The 18046-nt window shown below is 42.6% G+C and overlaps 1 protein-coding gene across 1 annotated transcript; it reads left to right on the forward strand.

The window, feature by feature from the left end:
* Positions 1–3783: 3783 nt before the first annotated feature.
* Positions 3784–14467, forward strand: VLDLR (very low density lipoprotein receptor; the record flags this gene model as incomplete). The annotated part of the gene is made up of 18 exons (XM_010011674.1): positions 3784–3903; positions 4854–4976; positions 5836–5958; positions 7299–7670; positions 7778–7900; positions 7986–8108; positions 8564–8683; positions 8761–8886; positions 9272–9443; positions 9766–9990; positions 10145–10263; positions 10627–10766; positions 10884–11025; positions 11313–11459; positions 12367–12456; positions 12851–12928; positions 13040–13209; positions 13829–14467. Coding segments are annotated over 18 exons (2549 nt in total), but the record flags the coding sequence as incomplete, so codon positions are not given.
* Between the last annotated feature and the right edge of the window lie 3579 nt (positions 14468–18046).

Raw genomic sequence — 18046 nt, forward strand, 5'->3', positions numbered from 1 at the left:
GAGCCACCCGGGTGCCACGGGAGGGTTTGATTTCCTGCGCGATGCCTAGTGCTGACCGGAGGGTCTGCGTGCTTGCAGGTCACTGCGGGGCGGGGAGGGCTGGGGCTTTATCGTGGCAGGAGGGAGAGGGGCCCTTGGAAAGCCCGCGGCGTTAAAGGTGCTGTCAAACTACTGTGCAACTTTGGCTTTGTGGCATCCAGCAGCATTGGCATGGCTCTGGTTCAGGGCCAACGGTAACCACCGCAAGGGATCTCCACCTGGTGGCAAGGTTGGGTCTTGCCAGTGCTGTGTCCCTTGCGGGCCGGGCTCTCTCGCTGGGCGCTAGTAGCGCTGCTCGTGGCGAGCTCCAGGGTTGCCTATCAGCGCAGGAGCAGCTACCCCAATGGCACATGAAGCCAATTGGATGGTTAATTAAAAATCCTTTTCTCTTGAGTGGAAGCAATAGTTGGCTGACTTCTTTCTTCCTTCAGGAACTGAGGTCTGGGCTACTCTTGAGGTGGGAGGTGGCCAATTAATGTGTCCGTTGTTACATGACTTCTAATCTCTTGACTAATGCCCTAAAGTAGGCCTCAGTGTTAGATCTTGCCTGTGTTGGCAATGCATGCTTAAAGGTGGTTGGAACTTGTAGTCCTAACTGTGCATAGGAGTTCAGGCACAGGGTCTATCAGGTAGAGCCCAGCCAGGGCCCTGTTGTATCCAATTCCTCAGACAAGGAGAAGGGGAAGTGTCTGCCTAGTCACTCCTCAATCCCCAGTCATGCAGATTGCTTCTATATCGGCTCTACAACAGACATGACTAAACAGCTGCAGTATGAAGGACCAAGCTGGCAATCACTGAAACTCCTAGTGCACTGTAGGAAGAAATCATAGCAAGAGATAAACAGTGGAGGGCAGCTCTAGGCCACCAAGATAGAATCGGAGATTCTTCCCCCAGTTTGAGTTAGTGGCCCCACCAGCTCTCTCCTGCTCATAGCTGCAAATACTCCACCAGGGTCTGGGGGAGTCTAAGCTAGTTCCTCTCTCAAGGTTTCCCAATCGCTGTTGCAAGCTTTTCTGGGACTTGGTGTCAGATGACAGCACACAAGTGTCACATGTTTGCGGCTGCCCAGACAAGTAATCTGACAACACGCTTAAGGGGCCGAGACAGTGACAGGAGAGGTATGGACAAAGCTAAATTAACTTGGGTAGTCATCACAACTGTGCTCCTTCACCCTACACACATTGCTGCTTATGAGTCTACTTCTAGTAAGTACCTACGTGGGGAACAGTAAAACATGTATGTTAGCGATCACAGGCTGTGAAGTTACTGGTTCTCTAAATCTTTTGCCTAAGCCTTATCCCAAGGAGGAGAAAGGTGTGGAGGTGCTTCTCATGTATGAGTAGCAAGTGAAGAGAAGCTTTGAACTAGTGTCTAATTGATGCTGATCTAAAAAATCATTAAGCGGCTGGTGACTGAAGCCACAGCTGAGGTATGACTGTATTGCTACAAATAGCAGCGGATTAGGCATGTAGTGTCATGAGTTAAGTGGTTACCTGGTCTTGCAGGACTGTGCTTGGTCTAAGACATGGCACCACAGTCACTGGCTGGAACTAATCTTTCCGTTAGCTGGAGCTCACTCAAAGTAGGCCTTAGAGTTTGACAGGCATCTTCAGGAGTAGCAACAGATGCTGACTTCTACCTTTGTGCACCTCTGTGGGTGTTAGGTGCTGTGACTTCTTTTAGTTTGTGGGCTAACAAAAGTGATTGCTCTGACATTTTGCTTGGTATCAGCTGCAAAAGCGTTGTAACCTTCTTGGAATGGGCTGTTCTAAGGGTTGTAACTGTGAAGTTAAAGCTGTTACTCCAAGCTCAATGTTTTGTTTAGCCTTATGTGTAGCTTGGCTTCCCTGTAGCATTTGGTCAAACTGATGTTATGTTTGTAAGTCACAATGTACTAAGCAGTCCTAGCAAGCCTTTTCTGGTTATTCTAGCTTGAAATAGAGTAAGGACTGTGGAGTTATTTTGGGATCCCCTGGGTGGCAGGCTTAGTCTAGTATCTCTAGTATGCTATTTTGGGAAAGGTTGACTGTTCTCGCTCTGAAAGCCTGGATTGAGGATGTCTCAAAACTAGGAGGAGTCAGTTGTTGTATATTGTAGGGGGTAGTACAATAATAACTGGAATAATGTGTGACCAGGCCTTGCAAGCACAAGGCCTCTTCTGTCAATGGTTAGTGGACAAGAAGGTGATGTTAAGTTATGTCAAGTTTAGAGCAAGATGATAGCTGTGGCTTCTGCACCTTTTCTAAGCTGTCTGGGGTGTGCCTTCTAGCATAGGGCAACCTTCTTGTTTGACAGCTCTTGACTAAATAATAGTAGCTTTACAAAACATGCTATTAGAAAGTGCATGCTGGTGTAACTCCTATCCTGAAAAGGAAAAGAGGGATGGAAATGCAGAGTACAAGAGCTGATGTTCAAGTTTTTGGCACTCTTTGAACACTGTTCCCATGAAACAAGTTGTTATGGCTTTACTCTGACGAGTGAGTGTTTGCTCAACCAGTAAGACTACTAAAACACTAGCAGAACTCAGTAAGCTGCTGTTTCAAATCCTTTATTTCTAGCATGAGTTTACATGAGATACTCAGCAGGTAAAATTGTCCATGTTGTCCTTGTTTATAGTCTGTCCAGGGTTTGCAATTGCCCAGTGCTCAGTGGTTGGCCAAAGTAATGTGAAATGGCTGAATACTTCCTTCCACTTGGAAACTGTCTTGCATTTTGCCTGTCATACACAGAAGATATAAAATAACAAGTAATGTTCTGAAAAATTGATGCCCTTTGTAAGCCCTGGAATGTCAAGACAAAGCACCACTGCTAAATGATGCAATAAACCAAGGAGGATTAGGGAGTCTTGCATCATGCTGTAGACATGTGCAGCCAGTACTAATGCATGAGCTTACAGACTTGCCTGCATGCATTACATGCAACAGCTCTGGTTTAGCTGATGAAGAAGCAGGCTGTTATTAGTGAAAGCTATAACACAGCTTCAAGATGAAGTAGGCTCCCTCAGGGGCTGGGGTCATACAGTTTTAGAGCTGAAGGTTGTCTGGAAAATGCACTCTAAGCATCATGCAGAAAGCAGTAGTTTACTCAAGTGTGCTAACATAGACTGTTACCAGTTATGAATCAACAGATTTGATTACGGAAGGAAGCTGTAAATTATCTGTCTCTCTGAGCATCCCCTGTTTGTGTATACTAAGTAATGTCTCTGAGTGCCCTTGTTTGAGGAGTAGCTTGAATCATGAGAACTTGTTCAACTACAGAGCAAATACCTAAGCTATCTTTACAGACATTTTGGGGATTCTGTTGTAATATATTAGCAGCAGAGTACTGAAATGCTAATCTAGCTTGACATTAGTGAAGTTTAAATGCAGTTTGATTAAAACTTGAAGAGTTCTGAGAATGCAGTGCTAAGCAGTAGACAGCAGAAATCATTGTGTGCACATATCCCTCTCCCTTGCAAACTTAACCCTGCCTTGAAAAGGAAAACTCGGTAAGAACACTGAGACTGCTTTACTGTTGTTTGGCAGGTGAACACACTGCTTAAGCTCTGCGCTTGTGCTGTGAAGGAAAGCTTCTGGCTTTATTTTCGTGGTTGAATAAGGTCACTACAAAGATCTGGAACTCTCATCTGATTTCATGTTGATGTTCTGCTGTTTAAGCTGGATGGCTTCTTGATCAGCAGTGGAGGAAAGCAAGAAAGTATTTCTAAACAGTATTGGGGCTTACCTTTCTTTTTTTTCATTGAAGGTGCAAGAGCAAAATGTGAGGAATCCCAATTTCCATGTAGTAATGGACGCTGTATTCCTTTACTCTGGAAATGTGATGGTGATGAAGACTGTTTAGATGGCAGTGATGAAAGTGCCTGTGGTAAGTAATCAAAATAATACATCTGTAGTAGTACTTGCTTGTTAATGGGGGCTTAACAGCAGATAGCTGGAGAGATGCTTATCCTGTCCAGCATTCCTTGCAGTCAGAATAGAGAGTAGAGGGCAGACTTCCTAGAACAACTGAGGGACTGTCTTGATGCCTTGTATCCATACGAGGCAGTTGAATTTTCCTAAATGTTATAAAAGTCTCCTGAAATTGGTGGCTAAGAGAAAAGCTCATGACCAAAACTTAATTTGCAAAGGTGGTGACTGTCAAGAACAGAAAGCAAGCCTGTCCTTAGTTGTTTCTTGGAGACATATTAGAAAATATTTGCTATTAGCACATAGCTGTTGGCTATTCTGTGGTTAAATGCCCTGGTTTATTTGTGAAAATGATTCTACTGAGTCTCCTGTAAACACTAAATCTAGCTTTGGCAGCTAGCTCTTGCTTTAAGCAGACATAGAAGCCAAGATGGATGACTAGAAGTACTTGGAGATGAGGCAAAACAGACTCCATATCCAACACTGGTGTGTTTGAACTGCCAGTCTCCTCAAGCAGACCTAAACTGTTACCTGAGGGTTACACAGTACCAGGCTTCTGTAATGACAAATCAAATGCCTTGATAATAAACTCAGAGTTTGAATATCAATATCAATTGACCTTATGTTAACTCAAGTGTGTTCAAGGCAGCAGCTAGCAGCCTAGTCTCCCCCTCAACAGCAGTAGTTCTTCAGTGCCTTCTTATGGGAAGAGAAATACTTCTCTTTGCACAGCATAACTTTCTAGGAAGTGTTAAACAATGTCGTCATTAGGCAGGTGGACGGTGGCACCAGATATCCAAGAACCAAGGATATTGCGTCACTTTCCTAGGGCAAGAGAGCTTGTCTGTAGCTGCAGCAAACAAGCTAAGCTCTGGCCTTTAAACAAGTGGCTGTCCTTCTCCCTTGCAGTGAAGAAGACGTGTGCTGAATCTGATTTTGTGTGCGTCAGTGGACAGTGTGTGCCTAACAGATGGCAGTGTGATGGGGATCCGGACTGTGAGGATGGGTCTGACGAGAGTGCTGAATTGTGCCGTAAGTGAACCTGGCTTGTCGGCACAGGCAAGCCTGTAGGAAATATTATTTTGATTTCATCTGCTTGCAGCCTGGCTCCCTTCCTAAAGGAAGAATGAACTTGTACTGGAGAACACCTTTCTAAGTGCTAGCTTGGCTTTGGCTCTTTTGAGGTCTTGACAAGACTTTTTACTACATAAAAAGATACAGAACTGAGTGAGGACTCTGCACTTGTACCTGGTAACAGATAGCAGGTGCAAGGTTTTGCTGACAATCGGAAGCAGCAAGCACAACATGACAGGCCTGACCATTACTGTGGCTTGCTCACCAAGTGATCACTGTCCTCCAAGGCAACTACTTTGTAAGTTAACTGGGGCTAGTGTAGGAACTGAGTGACTGACCACATCTTGTAGAGGGGGAAGCAGAAGTGCAGAGGCTTGACTGTGCAGTCTTGTAGTTAGCAATCCCAGTTTTAAGTGTGGTAGTTATTCAAGGAATATAGATCTGTTAAGCTTCATTTCTGTGTATCAGTAGGATCCACACTGAAGAATACTTCAGCCCGAAGTCTTACTGCATTTTGGTGTTACGCCTGCCTACTACTATGTATTATAGCTCAAATTTCTACAGTGTTAACTGGTGTGCAGTCACAAAGCTATCACTACAAAGATACCATTAAAATACTAATCTATTAGGAACTGGAAGAATCTCTTTTACTGAACACTACAGACTAACGTAACCTCTTCCATGTTGGAGCCATCAACTTAGATGGATGTTGGCATCTAATTAACTGCAACTTTGTCCAGGGCTGAAGCCTTTCAGGACAACTGCTAAAACCCAAGATCAGTAGCTCTTGAAATTGAACTTAAACTTTTCTTAATAGATATGAGAACGTGCCGGGTAAATGAAATCAGCTGTGGTCCTCAGTCAACCCAGTGTATCCCAGTGTCCTGGAAATGTGATGGTGAAAAAGACTGTGACAGTGGTGAAGATGAAGAGAATTGTGGTAAGGGAAGAAACAGTGGCTGCATAACTCTATTTGAAATTGACTTGTCTAGAAAGGAGCTAGCTGGGCAATATGCCTGGAAAGATAGATTTCTCATGGTATCAATATCTCCTTGAGCCTACATTCACTTTGTATTCCAGCTTGTATAGCAAAATGAACTTCTATCCTGCTAAGTTAAGAACTACAGCAGTATAAGCTATTCAACATCTGTCTTTGGTCTTGGGCTAATTTTTTTCCATAGGAATAGGCAAGTCAGATGTCAGGCAAAGTACCAGAACTTGTTCACTGCAGAATTTCTCAACAAGTAACTCTAGTTGCTGCTTACATTGACAAATGATCTCCTAAAAATGTAGTAGAGACTTGTAGCTAAGGGCACAGTGGATCTACTTTACAGCCCTATCCTGGAGTATTCTGTGCACTTGTCTGCAAGTGCAAACTAGGGAAGCTCGGTTTCAGGTTTTGGGGGGACAGCTTCAGGCTGGTATGCAAATGAAGCTGCCACTGCCAGCATTAGAGTGCAGCATTCCCCCCTTGTTTTAATGAACTTGCCTACATATTGTGTTGTCTGAGGTGTCCAGAGACAAATCTGCTGCACCAAAGACACAGGGCTGGCTTCCATCAGAGCCACCTTACCTGAATGGGCTAACAAAACATAGATATTCAGACTTGCTATGTGACTGTGGAGTTGCTGTCTTGCTTGGCAAGCAAATACATTAATCTGTCAAATCTATATGCAGCATTTCTAATGAAGCTGATAAAAGTATCATTCTAGGCATACTGAGCTGCTACCTGCACTGCATTAAACCAGCATAATTTGTACTGGTGTAGGTTGTGTGGGTGTGCTTAAAACCACTGGATGAACTGGTGCAAGATCTTGATTTGTTATCCCCACTGGTCCAGGCAAAAGGGCCAGTGCTGTCCAGGGGACCAGCACACAACACTTCAATTTCAAACTACAGTGCATGCTGACCATCTGGCTACTTTAATCTTTGCCTAGAGTTAGCAATTCTCTTACCTTCTGTCTCTGGTTCACAGGGTTTGAGTCTGTTTTCTGAGAGGTTCACAGTCTGAAGCAGAAAAGCCTAGCTGCTTCAGAAGGAAGTTATTATCACTCAGTAGGTCAAAACTAATGCCTCTCAGTCATAACATCCAAAGGCAAGGAGGACAGTTTGTGTGGGGCCCAAGTGTCCTATAGGTAGTTGGTTAGGCTCTTCTAGAGCCTTACACAGAGTGCTGAAGTGTCAGCTAACAGCTGATAAAGAACCTGCAAAGCAAAACACCTTCATACAAATGTCTGTCTTGTGATAATCTGCTAATCTCTCTTACTTCTGTTATTCCAGGCAATGTGACTTGTAGTCCAGCAGAGTTCACATGCAGCAGTGGGCGATGTATTTCCAAGAGCTTTGTCTGCAATGGTCAAGATGACTGCAGTGATGGCACTGACGAGCTGGAGTGTGCACCTCCTACCTGTGGAGTTCATGAGTTCCAGTGCAAAAGCTCCACTTGCATCCCCATCAGCTGGGTGTGTGATGATGATGCTGACTGCTCTGACCACTCAGATGAATCTCTAGAGCAATGTGGCCGCCAGCCTGCACCTCCCGTGAAGTGCTCTGACAGTGAGGTGCAATGCAGCTCAGGTGAATGTATCCACAAGAAGTGGCGCTGTGATGGAGATCCTGACTGCAAGGATGGAAGTGATGAAATCAACTGCCGTAAGTTAACTTGGCCTTTCTGTAGGGGGTGTTGCTTGGCTTCTGTTTTATTTTCTTTCCTTCAGCAAGTCTCAGGCATTTAAATCTGTAATGACTGTGTCCTCCAGCTTCTCGGACTTGCAGACCAGACCAGTTCAGATGTGAAGATGGTAACTGCATCCATGGGAGTAGGCAGTGCAATGGTGTGAGAGACTGTCTGGATGGCACTGATGAAGCAAGTTGTAGCAATGGTAAGTGTGGAACTAATCAGTAATAAAGTCTTTTCAGAATATCTGTTGAAGCTGGTAGTTGTCTTCACAGTCTTCATTATCTTAGTTATTCAGTGCTCTGGACCTGGCAAATTCAAGTGCAGAAGTGGAGAATGCATAGATGTCAATAAAGTCTGTAACCAGCAGAGAGACTGCAAGGACTGGAGTGATGAGCCCCTCAAGGAGTGTAGTAAGTGAATAAACTCATTACACAATGCTTATCTCTAGACATACTTGGACACAGCTTCTGAGCTGTCAGATACCAGTCTGGAATGCCCATTTGCACTTTCTTCGTGTCAAACATACAACCAAGAGCAACCTAGTCAATAGGTTAATAACAAACTGCCAAACTGCCTATTTGAATTACTTCTCTATGGCCAGAAGGTACTTGAAGGCATTAGAAACTCTGAAACTTCCAGGAGCCTCAATCTTTGTCTGCTGCCAACGTGTAACAGAAGTAGCATGCTGATAGCTGAGCAAATATGAATTTGAGGAGGGTCTCTTACATGTGACTTCAAGTGCCCACGTGGTTTATCATGTGGCAGGCATTGTTAGAAAATGGATAGATATCTGGTAGAGTACTCCATGACTAAGAGTAAGCCTAAATGTGTGTCTGTCTCGTAAGTGCCAATTCTTCTCTTCTAGACATAAATGAATGTCTTGTGAACAATGGCGGATGCTCTCATATCTGCAGAGATCTTGTTATTGGCTATGAATGTGACTGTCCAGCTGGGTTTGAGCTTATAGACAAGAGAACCTGTGGAGGCAAGTATCAAGTAGGTTAACATGGACCTTACTGTTAGTAATGGAGATGAGAATAAATTAAACTGTTATCTTTACAGATATCGATGAATGCCAGAACCCTGGTATCTGTAGTCAAATCTGTATCAACCTGAAAGGGGGTTACAAATGTGAATGTAGTCGTGGCTATCAGATGGATCTTGCTACTGGGGTGTGCAAGGCAGTGGGTGAGTATTAGCATTAAGACCTGTATCCCCACTTTAAAATGAGGTAGCAAGTTACATACTGCTTGTGCTGTTGTGGTTTTGACACTAGTTGTTGTACTGTTATCAGTATAACTTTCAGAGATCTGAACACTCCTAGCATTTTAACGATGCCCTGATACAGTATTTAAAGCAGGCTGACATAAACTGCTTGAGTCCGCTCCCTGAGCGGACAACCTCTCCCTGCCAAGGAGGTAGAAGAGGTTAGGGTTGTTGTGGGGAGAAAAATATGAGATATGGTACAACCAAGACTTCTGTCATCACCCACTAGCAAGTGTGAAATGGTAAATCCTAAATATGACTCTCAAAACTTTTCATAAAAGCACACTACGTAACGCTTTTTTCACAGGGAAGGAACCATGTCTAATTTTCACCAACCGCCGAGATATCAGGAAGATTGGCCTTGAAAGGAAAGAATACATTCAGCTAGTAGAGCAGCTAAGAAACACCATAGCTCTAGATGCTGATATTGCTGCGCAAAAGCTTTACTGGGCTGACTTTGGCCAAAAAGCAATCTTCAGGTAAATGGACTCAGCTTCTGAACCTTCATGTGCTCCCCTAAACCATCCCACATTTTACTCGAGATCCTTCTCTAGGCTTTGGTGATGAGAACTGATGTCCTAAAGACAAAGTACAGTAGATACAAGTTCCCACAATTGGCAATGTGTATGCTTGTTGCACTTCAGTAATGGCTGCTACAGTTTTGCAAAAAATGTGGTGGAAAGTCACAAATACATCTTCTGCATTGTCTGTCTGACATCTGTGTGCAGTATTTGCTGAGGCATACCAGGTGGTAGTATCTGTGGAGGAAGGGGTTGAAAACAAGTAATTCTTGTCTTCCAGTGCTTCTATTGATACCCGTGATAAAGTTGGAACACACATCAGAATCCTGGACAACATACACAGCCCTGCAGGAATTGCTGTTGACTGGGTTTATAAGAACATCTACTGGTCTGACTCAGCTTCGAAGACCATCTCAGTGGCTAGCCTAGATGGCACAAAAAGAAAGGTTTTGTTTCTTTCTGAGCTGAGAGAGCCAGCTTCTATTGCTGTAGATCCTCTCTCTGGGTGAGTATTTGTCCTGGTTCTCTTAAAGTAGACCTACCAGCTACTCCATGTCCTGATGACTGACTTAGGTAGCCTTTGTTAGTTATTGGTTATAATTGAGAGTGATACCACACAGTACTATAGTGCATCATACAACATAAATTCTGCTTCACAGCTTTATGTACTGGTCAGACTGGGGTGAGCCAGCAAAAATTGAAAAAGCAGGAAGGAATGGATTTGACAGACAGCAGCTTGTGACAACAGAAATCCAATGGCCTAATGGAATTGCTCTAGGTATGTTGAACTTGTCTGTGTGCCAGAGGTATTTTGGAGCTTTAGCAGTTTGTTTGCTACAAAAGCCAAGGTCATCCTTCAGAGAACTATTTTCAGCTTCTGAGAATGAGAAGTTCCTGCATGCCTGGATAAACTGCAACAGGCACAGATAGCACTTCTCAGATACTGAAATGGTTACTTTTCTTGCACTGCCCTGTATCATAGTTAAGGCACAGACCGCTTAGCCAGCACTGCAGCAGTATGGTAAGAAACTAGGGGAACACTGCAACTATTCTTGAATCTGTGGGTTTTTCAACTTTTGCAGGAGACTTTGGAAGTGTTCTCCATGTAGATAGTAAATATGTTTGGGTTTTTTCGTCCTAGACCTTGTAAAAAGCCGTTTATACTGGCTTGATTCTAAACTACATACGCTGTCAAGTGTGGACTTGAATGGCCAGGACCGTAGAATTGTGCTGAAGTCTCATATGTTCCTTCCTCATCCTCTTGCTCTAACAATATTTGAGGTAAGAATGATTTTCCGTAGTAATTGTCAAATACCCTCTTCTTGCTAGTACATGACTACCAATTATGGTGCTGATAGCAACATGGAGGTAATAGGATGCAATGACTTTGTCTTCTAGGACCGTGTGTACTGGATTGATGGAGAGAATGAGGCAGTCTATGGCGCTAACAAATTTACTGGAACTGAACTGGTTACCCTAGTGAACAACCTCAATGATGCACAGGACATCATTGTGTATCATGAACTTGTTCAGCCCTCAGGTAATCCTAATAGAGTTTATAGTTAAGTATACACGGCCCTGCTGTGCTTGGGTGGTGGCTAAAGGTATTCCTTCCCTGTGTAGCTGTCTACTTCACTTAGAGTGCATGAAGCTTCTTAACATAAGCAACCCCACTGGGGTTGAGAGAAGATCTAATTGCAGTTTCTTTTTCTTAGGCAGAGCAGGTACAAATCTGTAACCTGCAGAGACAACTAACTCTACTAGAGCTATTGTACAAATAGTTGTGCCATACATCTTCATCACTCTTGTCAACTTCTGTACCAACAGGCAGGAACTGGTGTGAAGAGAACATGGCAAATGGAGGCTGTAGCTACCTGTGCCTCCCAGCTCCTCAGATAAATGAACACTCTCCAAAGTACACTTGTGCATGTCCTGTTGGATACTTCTTGCAGGAGGATGGTCTGAGATGTGCAGGTATGGTAACATGACTGAAATTTTTCCCAGGATAGATGGGGAAGAAGTAGGGATACTGAACCTGTTGGAGGCAAATATGGCAGCATAGGCTGTGACAGCTTTGCTTGAGTTAATCTTGATATAATTAATCTTGCAGGGATGGTCTTCTAGCATGCATTAAGCTGGCCCTTAAGCCTGCAGGTGCTGTTCAAAGTTCATGCTTGGCTTCTGTATCATCATCATTTGCAACAAGACCTTACACCTCCATGTCTTTCTGCAGACAGCAAACACATGCACAAAGCATACTGAGCACTTTTCTTTTAAAACAAGGGGTATAAATTAAGATAGCTCTACAGCATGTAAATAAACAGTGTTGAAAAGCTGATAGGTTAATCTTGCTAACCATGGACCTCCTTTCATGGTCCAAACATGCTGCTGCTGCTACCCTCGGCACTGACTATATGGCAGGCTTGTTTGTCCAGTGGAGTGGATCTAGAAACTCCGAAGTGCTACTTACTGTATTGCATGTTGATTCTGACTGCCCCAGTTAGAGCACTGAATGCAAGGATGCTGTTCTTGGCTGCTCTAAAGGGTTGCTATAGAAATCAAAGATTACCTAACCAATAAACTTGTAGAATTAAAATACCACTCAAAAAACCTGAAGTGATAGATAGGGTGGCTTACTGTTGTCATGACTCTAAATACCTAAATTCATGCCTGATTAACTGACTAACCTTGTTCTTGGAATTATTTTTGATCAAAAACCTTCAGCTGGGCGTGTGCTAGTGAAATAACTAGTGTCAGTGTTTCCAATAAAGCTAACAAGCTGCATGATCACTCTGCATCTGCTAAACATTCACTACCATGGCTCTCATAGCTAAGCCATTGCAGAACTTCAGGATTAACTGGGTTCTTGATCTATAATTAGTTTCAGGTACTGGAACAACTGTGGCTTACACTGAGGCTAAAGATACCAGCACAACAGAAAAATCTCCAACTGTTGGACTAGTTCCTGGAGGTACTGGTCCCACTAACTCAGACTGCTAAACATTCAGAGAAATTAAATGAAAACTGACCCACTAGCCTACTTGGAAGCTTTCTCCTTTGCATGCAAGTAGAGAACACAGGCCAGGTGTGTGTAGTACAAGTACAGCAGCTGGAGCTGTAACAGAACTGGTTCAGTTATGACAGTGAACTAGTATAGTTCACTATATAGGTTCCATCAAATTCCAGGAGTGCTCAGAGAAGGCAAGAAAAAAGGCTTCCTACTAATATAGGGTGAAGCCTGTTAGGCTGTTTTTGCAGTGTTACTGAGAAGCTAATATAGCAGCTTCTGGGTTTGGGGATTGCTTGCATCTGACAGTCTGCCAGCCTGTCAGTAAGCAAGCTTACTACTTCAAATTCTTGTGCAGGATTCAACATCAGTAGTACAACATCTGAAGTAGCTGCAGCTGGAGGAACATCAGCAGTTTGGACTGTTCTTCCTGTTGGTGAGTACAGCATTCTCTAGCTTTTGGGACCCATTGTGGTGGGACAAGCCACTGTGTCAGGAGCTTGACTTGACCATACTCCATATTTGCCATCTGTTTCTGTCCCTGAAGTATTGCTGGTAATGGCTGCAGCGGCTGCTTACTTCATGTGGCGTCACTGGCAGCACAAGAACATGAAAAGCATGAATTTTGATAATCCTGTCTACCTGAAAACTACAGAAGAGGACCTTACAATTGATATTGGAAGACACAGCGCTTCAGTAGGACATACTTACCCTGCAGTAAGTAAACCTATTGACATATCTGAGGCTCCATGTTAATCCTCAGAGTAGACATAAACACTGCCAAATTATACCTGTCTTGAGTTTAGAGGTCTCTGTTCTTGAAGGCTGCTGGCTGCAGTGTAGAACTTGTAGGGGTCCAACAAGAAAGCTGGAGTGGGACTTTTTGAAAGAGCATGTAGTAATAGGGCAAGAGGTGATGACTTAAAACTGAAATAGGGTAGACTTAAATATAAGGAAAAAATTCTTTACTGTGAGACATGGGCACAGGTTGCACAGCAAGCTGTGGCTGCCCCATCCCTGGAAGTGTTCAAGGCCAGGTTGGATGGGGCTTTGAGCAACCTGCTCTAGTGGAAGGTGCTGTTGCCCATGGCAGGGGAGTTTATTGGATGATCTTTAAGGTTCCTTCCAACCCAAACCATTCTATGATACGTACTTGTCTTTATAATCAGGTTTAAAGCTGTAGTAGACAACTACTGTCCTATACCTAGGATGGAGTAATGAGTGCTGAATGTGGTCACTAGCCTGCAGAACTAGCCCATTTCAAACTGCAGTGTAGTGATGATATGCATTGTTTTGTATCTGTTATTAGTAGCTAACTTGTATTTATTTTATACAGATATCTGTTGTAAGCACAGATGATGACATGGCATGAGCACTGGATCAGCAATTGCTTCCGGTTTACTTGTGTTTTACACTCTTTGGGGATAGTAACCAGGTTTGTGGCTGAAAGACTTCCTCCATTCTTGGAAGAAAGAAGATACTTTATGTATGGAACACTTATGTAAATAGCTATTTTATACAGCTTAACAACAAACTATGTAAATACCTGTCCACAACAATTCAGCTTTTGATGGTTACTGTTTTATCAGTAACCCTTGGATTGGTCAGTCAGTAACACCACTGACCAAATATAAAGCACTTTCCATAGAAAGCCATATTCCAGCCACAACTTGTAACACCTGTACATATGTGTATAGGCCACTTGTAAATACTATTCTTGGAAAATCACTGTCAAGCACTTTGAAGTATTTCAAATGTAAATTATTGTACACTGTGTTTTTCAATGATTTGGGCAATGGCAATAGGAAAAACGGGTTACTATGATTGCCAAAAATTTGTAAACATAAGTAATTTTGTATGTATGTTTGAAATAATCTTGTCATTGCCTCCTAGAGATATACGAGTGCTCTTTAAGAAACCACTGTAAATCTTACACGTGGAGAAGGGGAAAAAATAAAAACCCAAAGCAGTTAAAGTATTGGTCTCCATTATTACGTTAGCCCTCAAGTTAAATAGAGTATCTCCTGAGTTGGGAGCTTTAGTGGGCTACACTACTACTGCCAGCCAGCGTATGAAATATCTTGTAAGTTATTTCAGCAGTAGTGTAGACTGCTAACACAGTACCTACCTGCCAGGTGACTGTGAGACTGATTCTCTGCAGGGTACTGCATCAGTGGGTCTCCTTTCATAGGAGTCCTGCTGGACCTCCCAAGTGAGGGCTGTGTATGGCTAAAAATACCCAAGAACTATTGCAAGCTCTTAGGAAGTAGCATTGCCAGATGCTGCATGGAGACAGGTCAAAGCATTGTCCGCCATGTAAACGTAAGGTACTTGGAAAGGATGTCGTGCACAAGCTCATGGTGATACCAAGCTGTTTGTAGTTATTCCTTGTAACAATGCCAGTCTAAGTTAGTAGCTGCTACACCTATGCAAAGGAAGAGCAGAGCTGTGACTTGGCAGCCTGCTCCTGGATTTTCTGTGCTGAAAAGCCCTTGTCGCTACATGTATAATGACAGAAGTCCCCTGCAATAAGCATCAATGAGCTAATGTCCCCTTCGCTCGGGGAATTCAATTTATTGTAATGGCTGTAAGAATACTGATCAATTCTCAAGTGCTGGAGTCTTTCTCTTGTGTGACTCTTAAGAGTTAAAAATAAATTGTACAATCATTCTGGGTCCAGGAGGGTGATATTAATCTTGATGGTAACTGCTTAGTACTGTACTACTTGAATGTTAACTTTGTAGCATCAAGTATGTTTCTTATCCACTACACATGCATAGTTTGTTTATTAGGATTGAATTAACTTGCAGGTTCTGACATCTTCAAGAATTTTGCTGTGTGATCAAGTTTGCAGTAAAGAAAGAGAAAGCTTTTGATTTTTACGGTGTAACTACTTGGTAGTCTCCAACTGAGTATAGGGTAGTTTCCCTAACCCTTGGTAGTTTCTTCATCCCAGAAAAATAATTTGTCATTAAAGTTGAGGTTTCTTCCTGGGACACTGGCATCTTGGCCATGAATTGTCACCCTGTAACTACTGTAGAAGTAGCAACTTCACTGTTACTGATCCTTCCCCCTTCAAGGTGCAAAAGAAAGGATGCAGGTTCAAAGTTACATAGTTTGGACGAAGTGAAAATATCCTGCCTGTGATTTAGTGATGATTTGTTAAATTGCTCTCGATCAATCATGTCTCTAAAATAGTAACAATAAAAATAATGCCAGAACTTTGGTTCTAATGCAAGTTCTCATTGCAGTTATAGTTGAGGTCTGCTTTCTTAATGGTCTTCTGTGTACTGTGGACTCCTTTCTTGACAGATGAGGACAGCTGCCAGTTTCTGAAGGCTTAAATAAATTGTTTCTAGCAATTGTTTCTACTCTCTGGGAAGTTAAAGCTTCTGGCCAGATATTCATGACAACTCTTGTCTGTCTGTAGACACTTTCAGTATCTGGAATGCATGTGGACTAAAATGTCTTGTGAAGATTAGAATGTAGGAAGAACTCTAAAATTTCTGGCCAAGAGTACTATATTTTGCTGAGTACTTTCTGGGATAAAGTGCTTTTCGTAACAGCCTAATGTGTAAGGATTATTAGTTATGGGATAGAATTCAGCCTTTTCAGTTAGATGTCTAACTTGGGATGCTACAGGGTATTTGTGTTGAAATATGAGAAAACATAATTGACATTCAGCTTGTTGGTTTTAAATTTGCATGTCAGCTACATACAGGCAAAATGCTCTGCCTCTTCAGTCTCTGTACAAAAGATAAATGGCTCTATTTTCTTTTTTCCTAAAGTTCAGTGCTGTCACCAGTATCTATACCAAAGGACCTGTGGAGTAGACCAATACTAACACTTCTTCCTAAAAGTATTATTCAGTTTAATTAGCAACTTAAATCTATTCTGTGAACTTGAGTTAGTTCTTGGGGAAGCTGGGGTCTCTAGGAACTTGTTTTCTGACTTTAGTCTAATGTGCTGAATAGTACCTTGGCCCACAAATGTAGTTTCTGTAGTCTATAGCAGACTTAACACTTCACCAGATAAAACTTCTATGACTTCAAACAGCAGGGAGGAGGAGGAGTGGGAGATATCGGGCAGTAGTAGATGATACAAGATGTACTGTACCTAGTTGAAGATATTCTTTGGTTCTTAATCTCACTAGGTTTATTCTGCCCTCCCCTCCATTTTTGTATTATGAAATCATTGTTTACTTCCACAGCAGGCTTGGAAGTAGTCTGGGATTCCTTCTGTAGAAACAGTTCCAACTAGCATAGAAAAATGACTTACTATCTTTGAACAAATTTTTTCCTTGCCATCTGCAACTGTTTGACTCTGTTTTATTGATCTGTCGTGCTCTCTCTTGACATCTACTGAAGGTGGTATAGCTGTACTGAGCACTACTGCAGGAGCAGCCTGTGGCTGTACTGTGGCCACTAAGTGAATTATCAGAGATCCTCCTAATCTTGTCTCCTCTGCTGTGGTCTCATGGGCTCCCAGAGCAATGGGGCATTAATATCTTGTTTGGTCAGGTTTCACTGTTCATCTGGCTTTGTATTCCTCTTGAACTTGCCACATATAGATACATAAATGTGGCTTTAGGTTGTTGTTGACGTAGTATTCAAAGTTAACAGCATAACTTTTCCTAGCTGAATGAAAAGCCTTCTGGTTCTAAATACTGCCTATTTCTATTCAGTGTCTGCTAGCCAGTGTGAGTGTACAGCTAGTTTTGAAACTGTTTTTTTTCTTTCCCTTACAAATATTCAAATTCAAAGGGAGCTGTCCCTTTGCTCCCACATTCTTTTCTGCCTCCTATTTGATCTGCCTTTGAGCAATAACTTAAAATATCTACAGTGCCAGCAAAAACAGAGGAAAATGAACATAAGGGAATTGAAGCTTCTCATGTGAATTACTTCTTCCCCTTCTGTACCTCATTCTGCTACAGATAGATAGCTGCAGTGTGCCTTTTCCCAACCCAACTTGTATTTGCTTTCATTTTTAGTGGACATACCTTTTCTTTTTTTCTCACTATCAGGTCTTTGCTGAAATAGTGAAGATCTATTTATTTTTATATAAGTGCTAGATGAGGAAAAGGTACAAAGGCAAGGACTCAAGCTGAAAGAAACGGGATGGGAGACCTCAAATAAAGGAAAAAGCTTGCAGATGCACTATTCACTCCATAATCTTGGATGCAAGTGAAAGCCTACCACTACTTTCTCTAGGTATTCCACAGCTTGCCTGTGAAGAAACATGCTCCCATTCCTCCTTTGAGCTGGCTCACAACAGGGTTTAGTATTGTCACTTATTGGAAGAAGGTGCTTGAAGAGGTCTGCTCTGTTGAAGTGCAGAAGTCAACTGAATACATTCCTGGCTCGGTGTTTTCTACTTACTTTCCTCCTGAAAAAACCTTGCAATTTGCCCATACTAAATGAAAAAGATCTTAGAGTGGGGAAGGGACAGATAGGCTGTGAAATTGCAATTGCTGAATATGTAGGCTGTTGAACATCCAAAATAAAGATTATGGAAATCATGATGATCTTAATTTGGCCTGGCACAGCCCTGGTCA

The sequence above is a fragment of the Nestor notabilis genome, unplaced genomic scaffold, assembly GCF_000696875.1.
Source record: "Nestor notabilis isolate BGI_N333 unplaced genomic scaffold, ASM69687v1 scaffold16993, whole genome shotgun sequence".
NCBI classification, from domain to species: Eukaryota; Metazoa; Chordata; class Aves; order Psittaciformes; family Psittacidae; genus Nestor; species Nestor notabilis.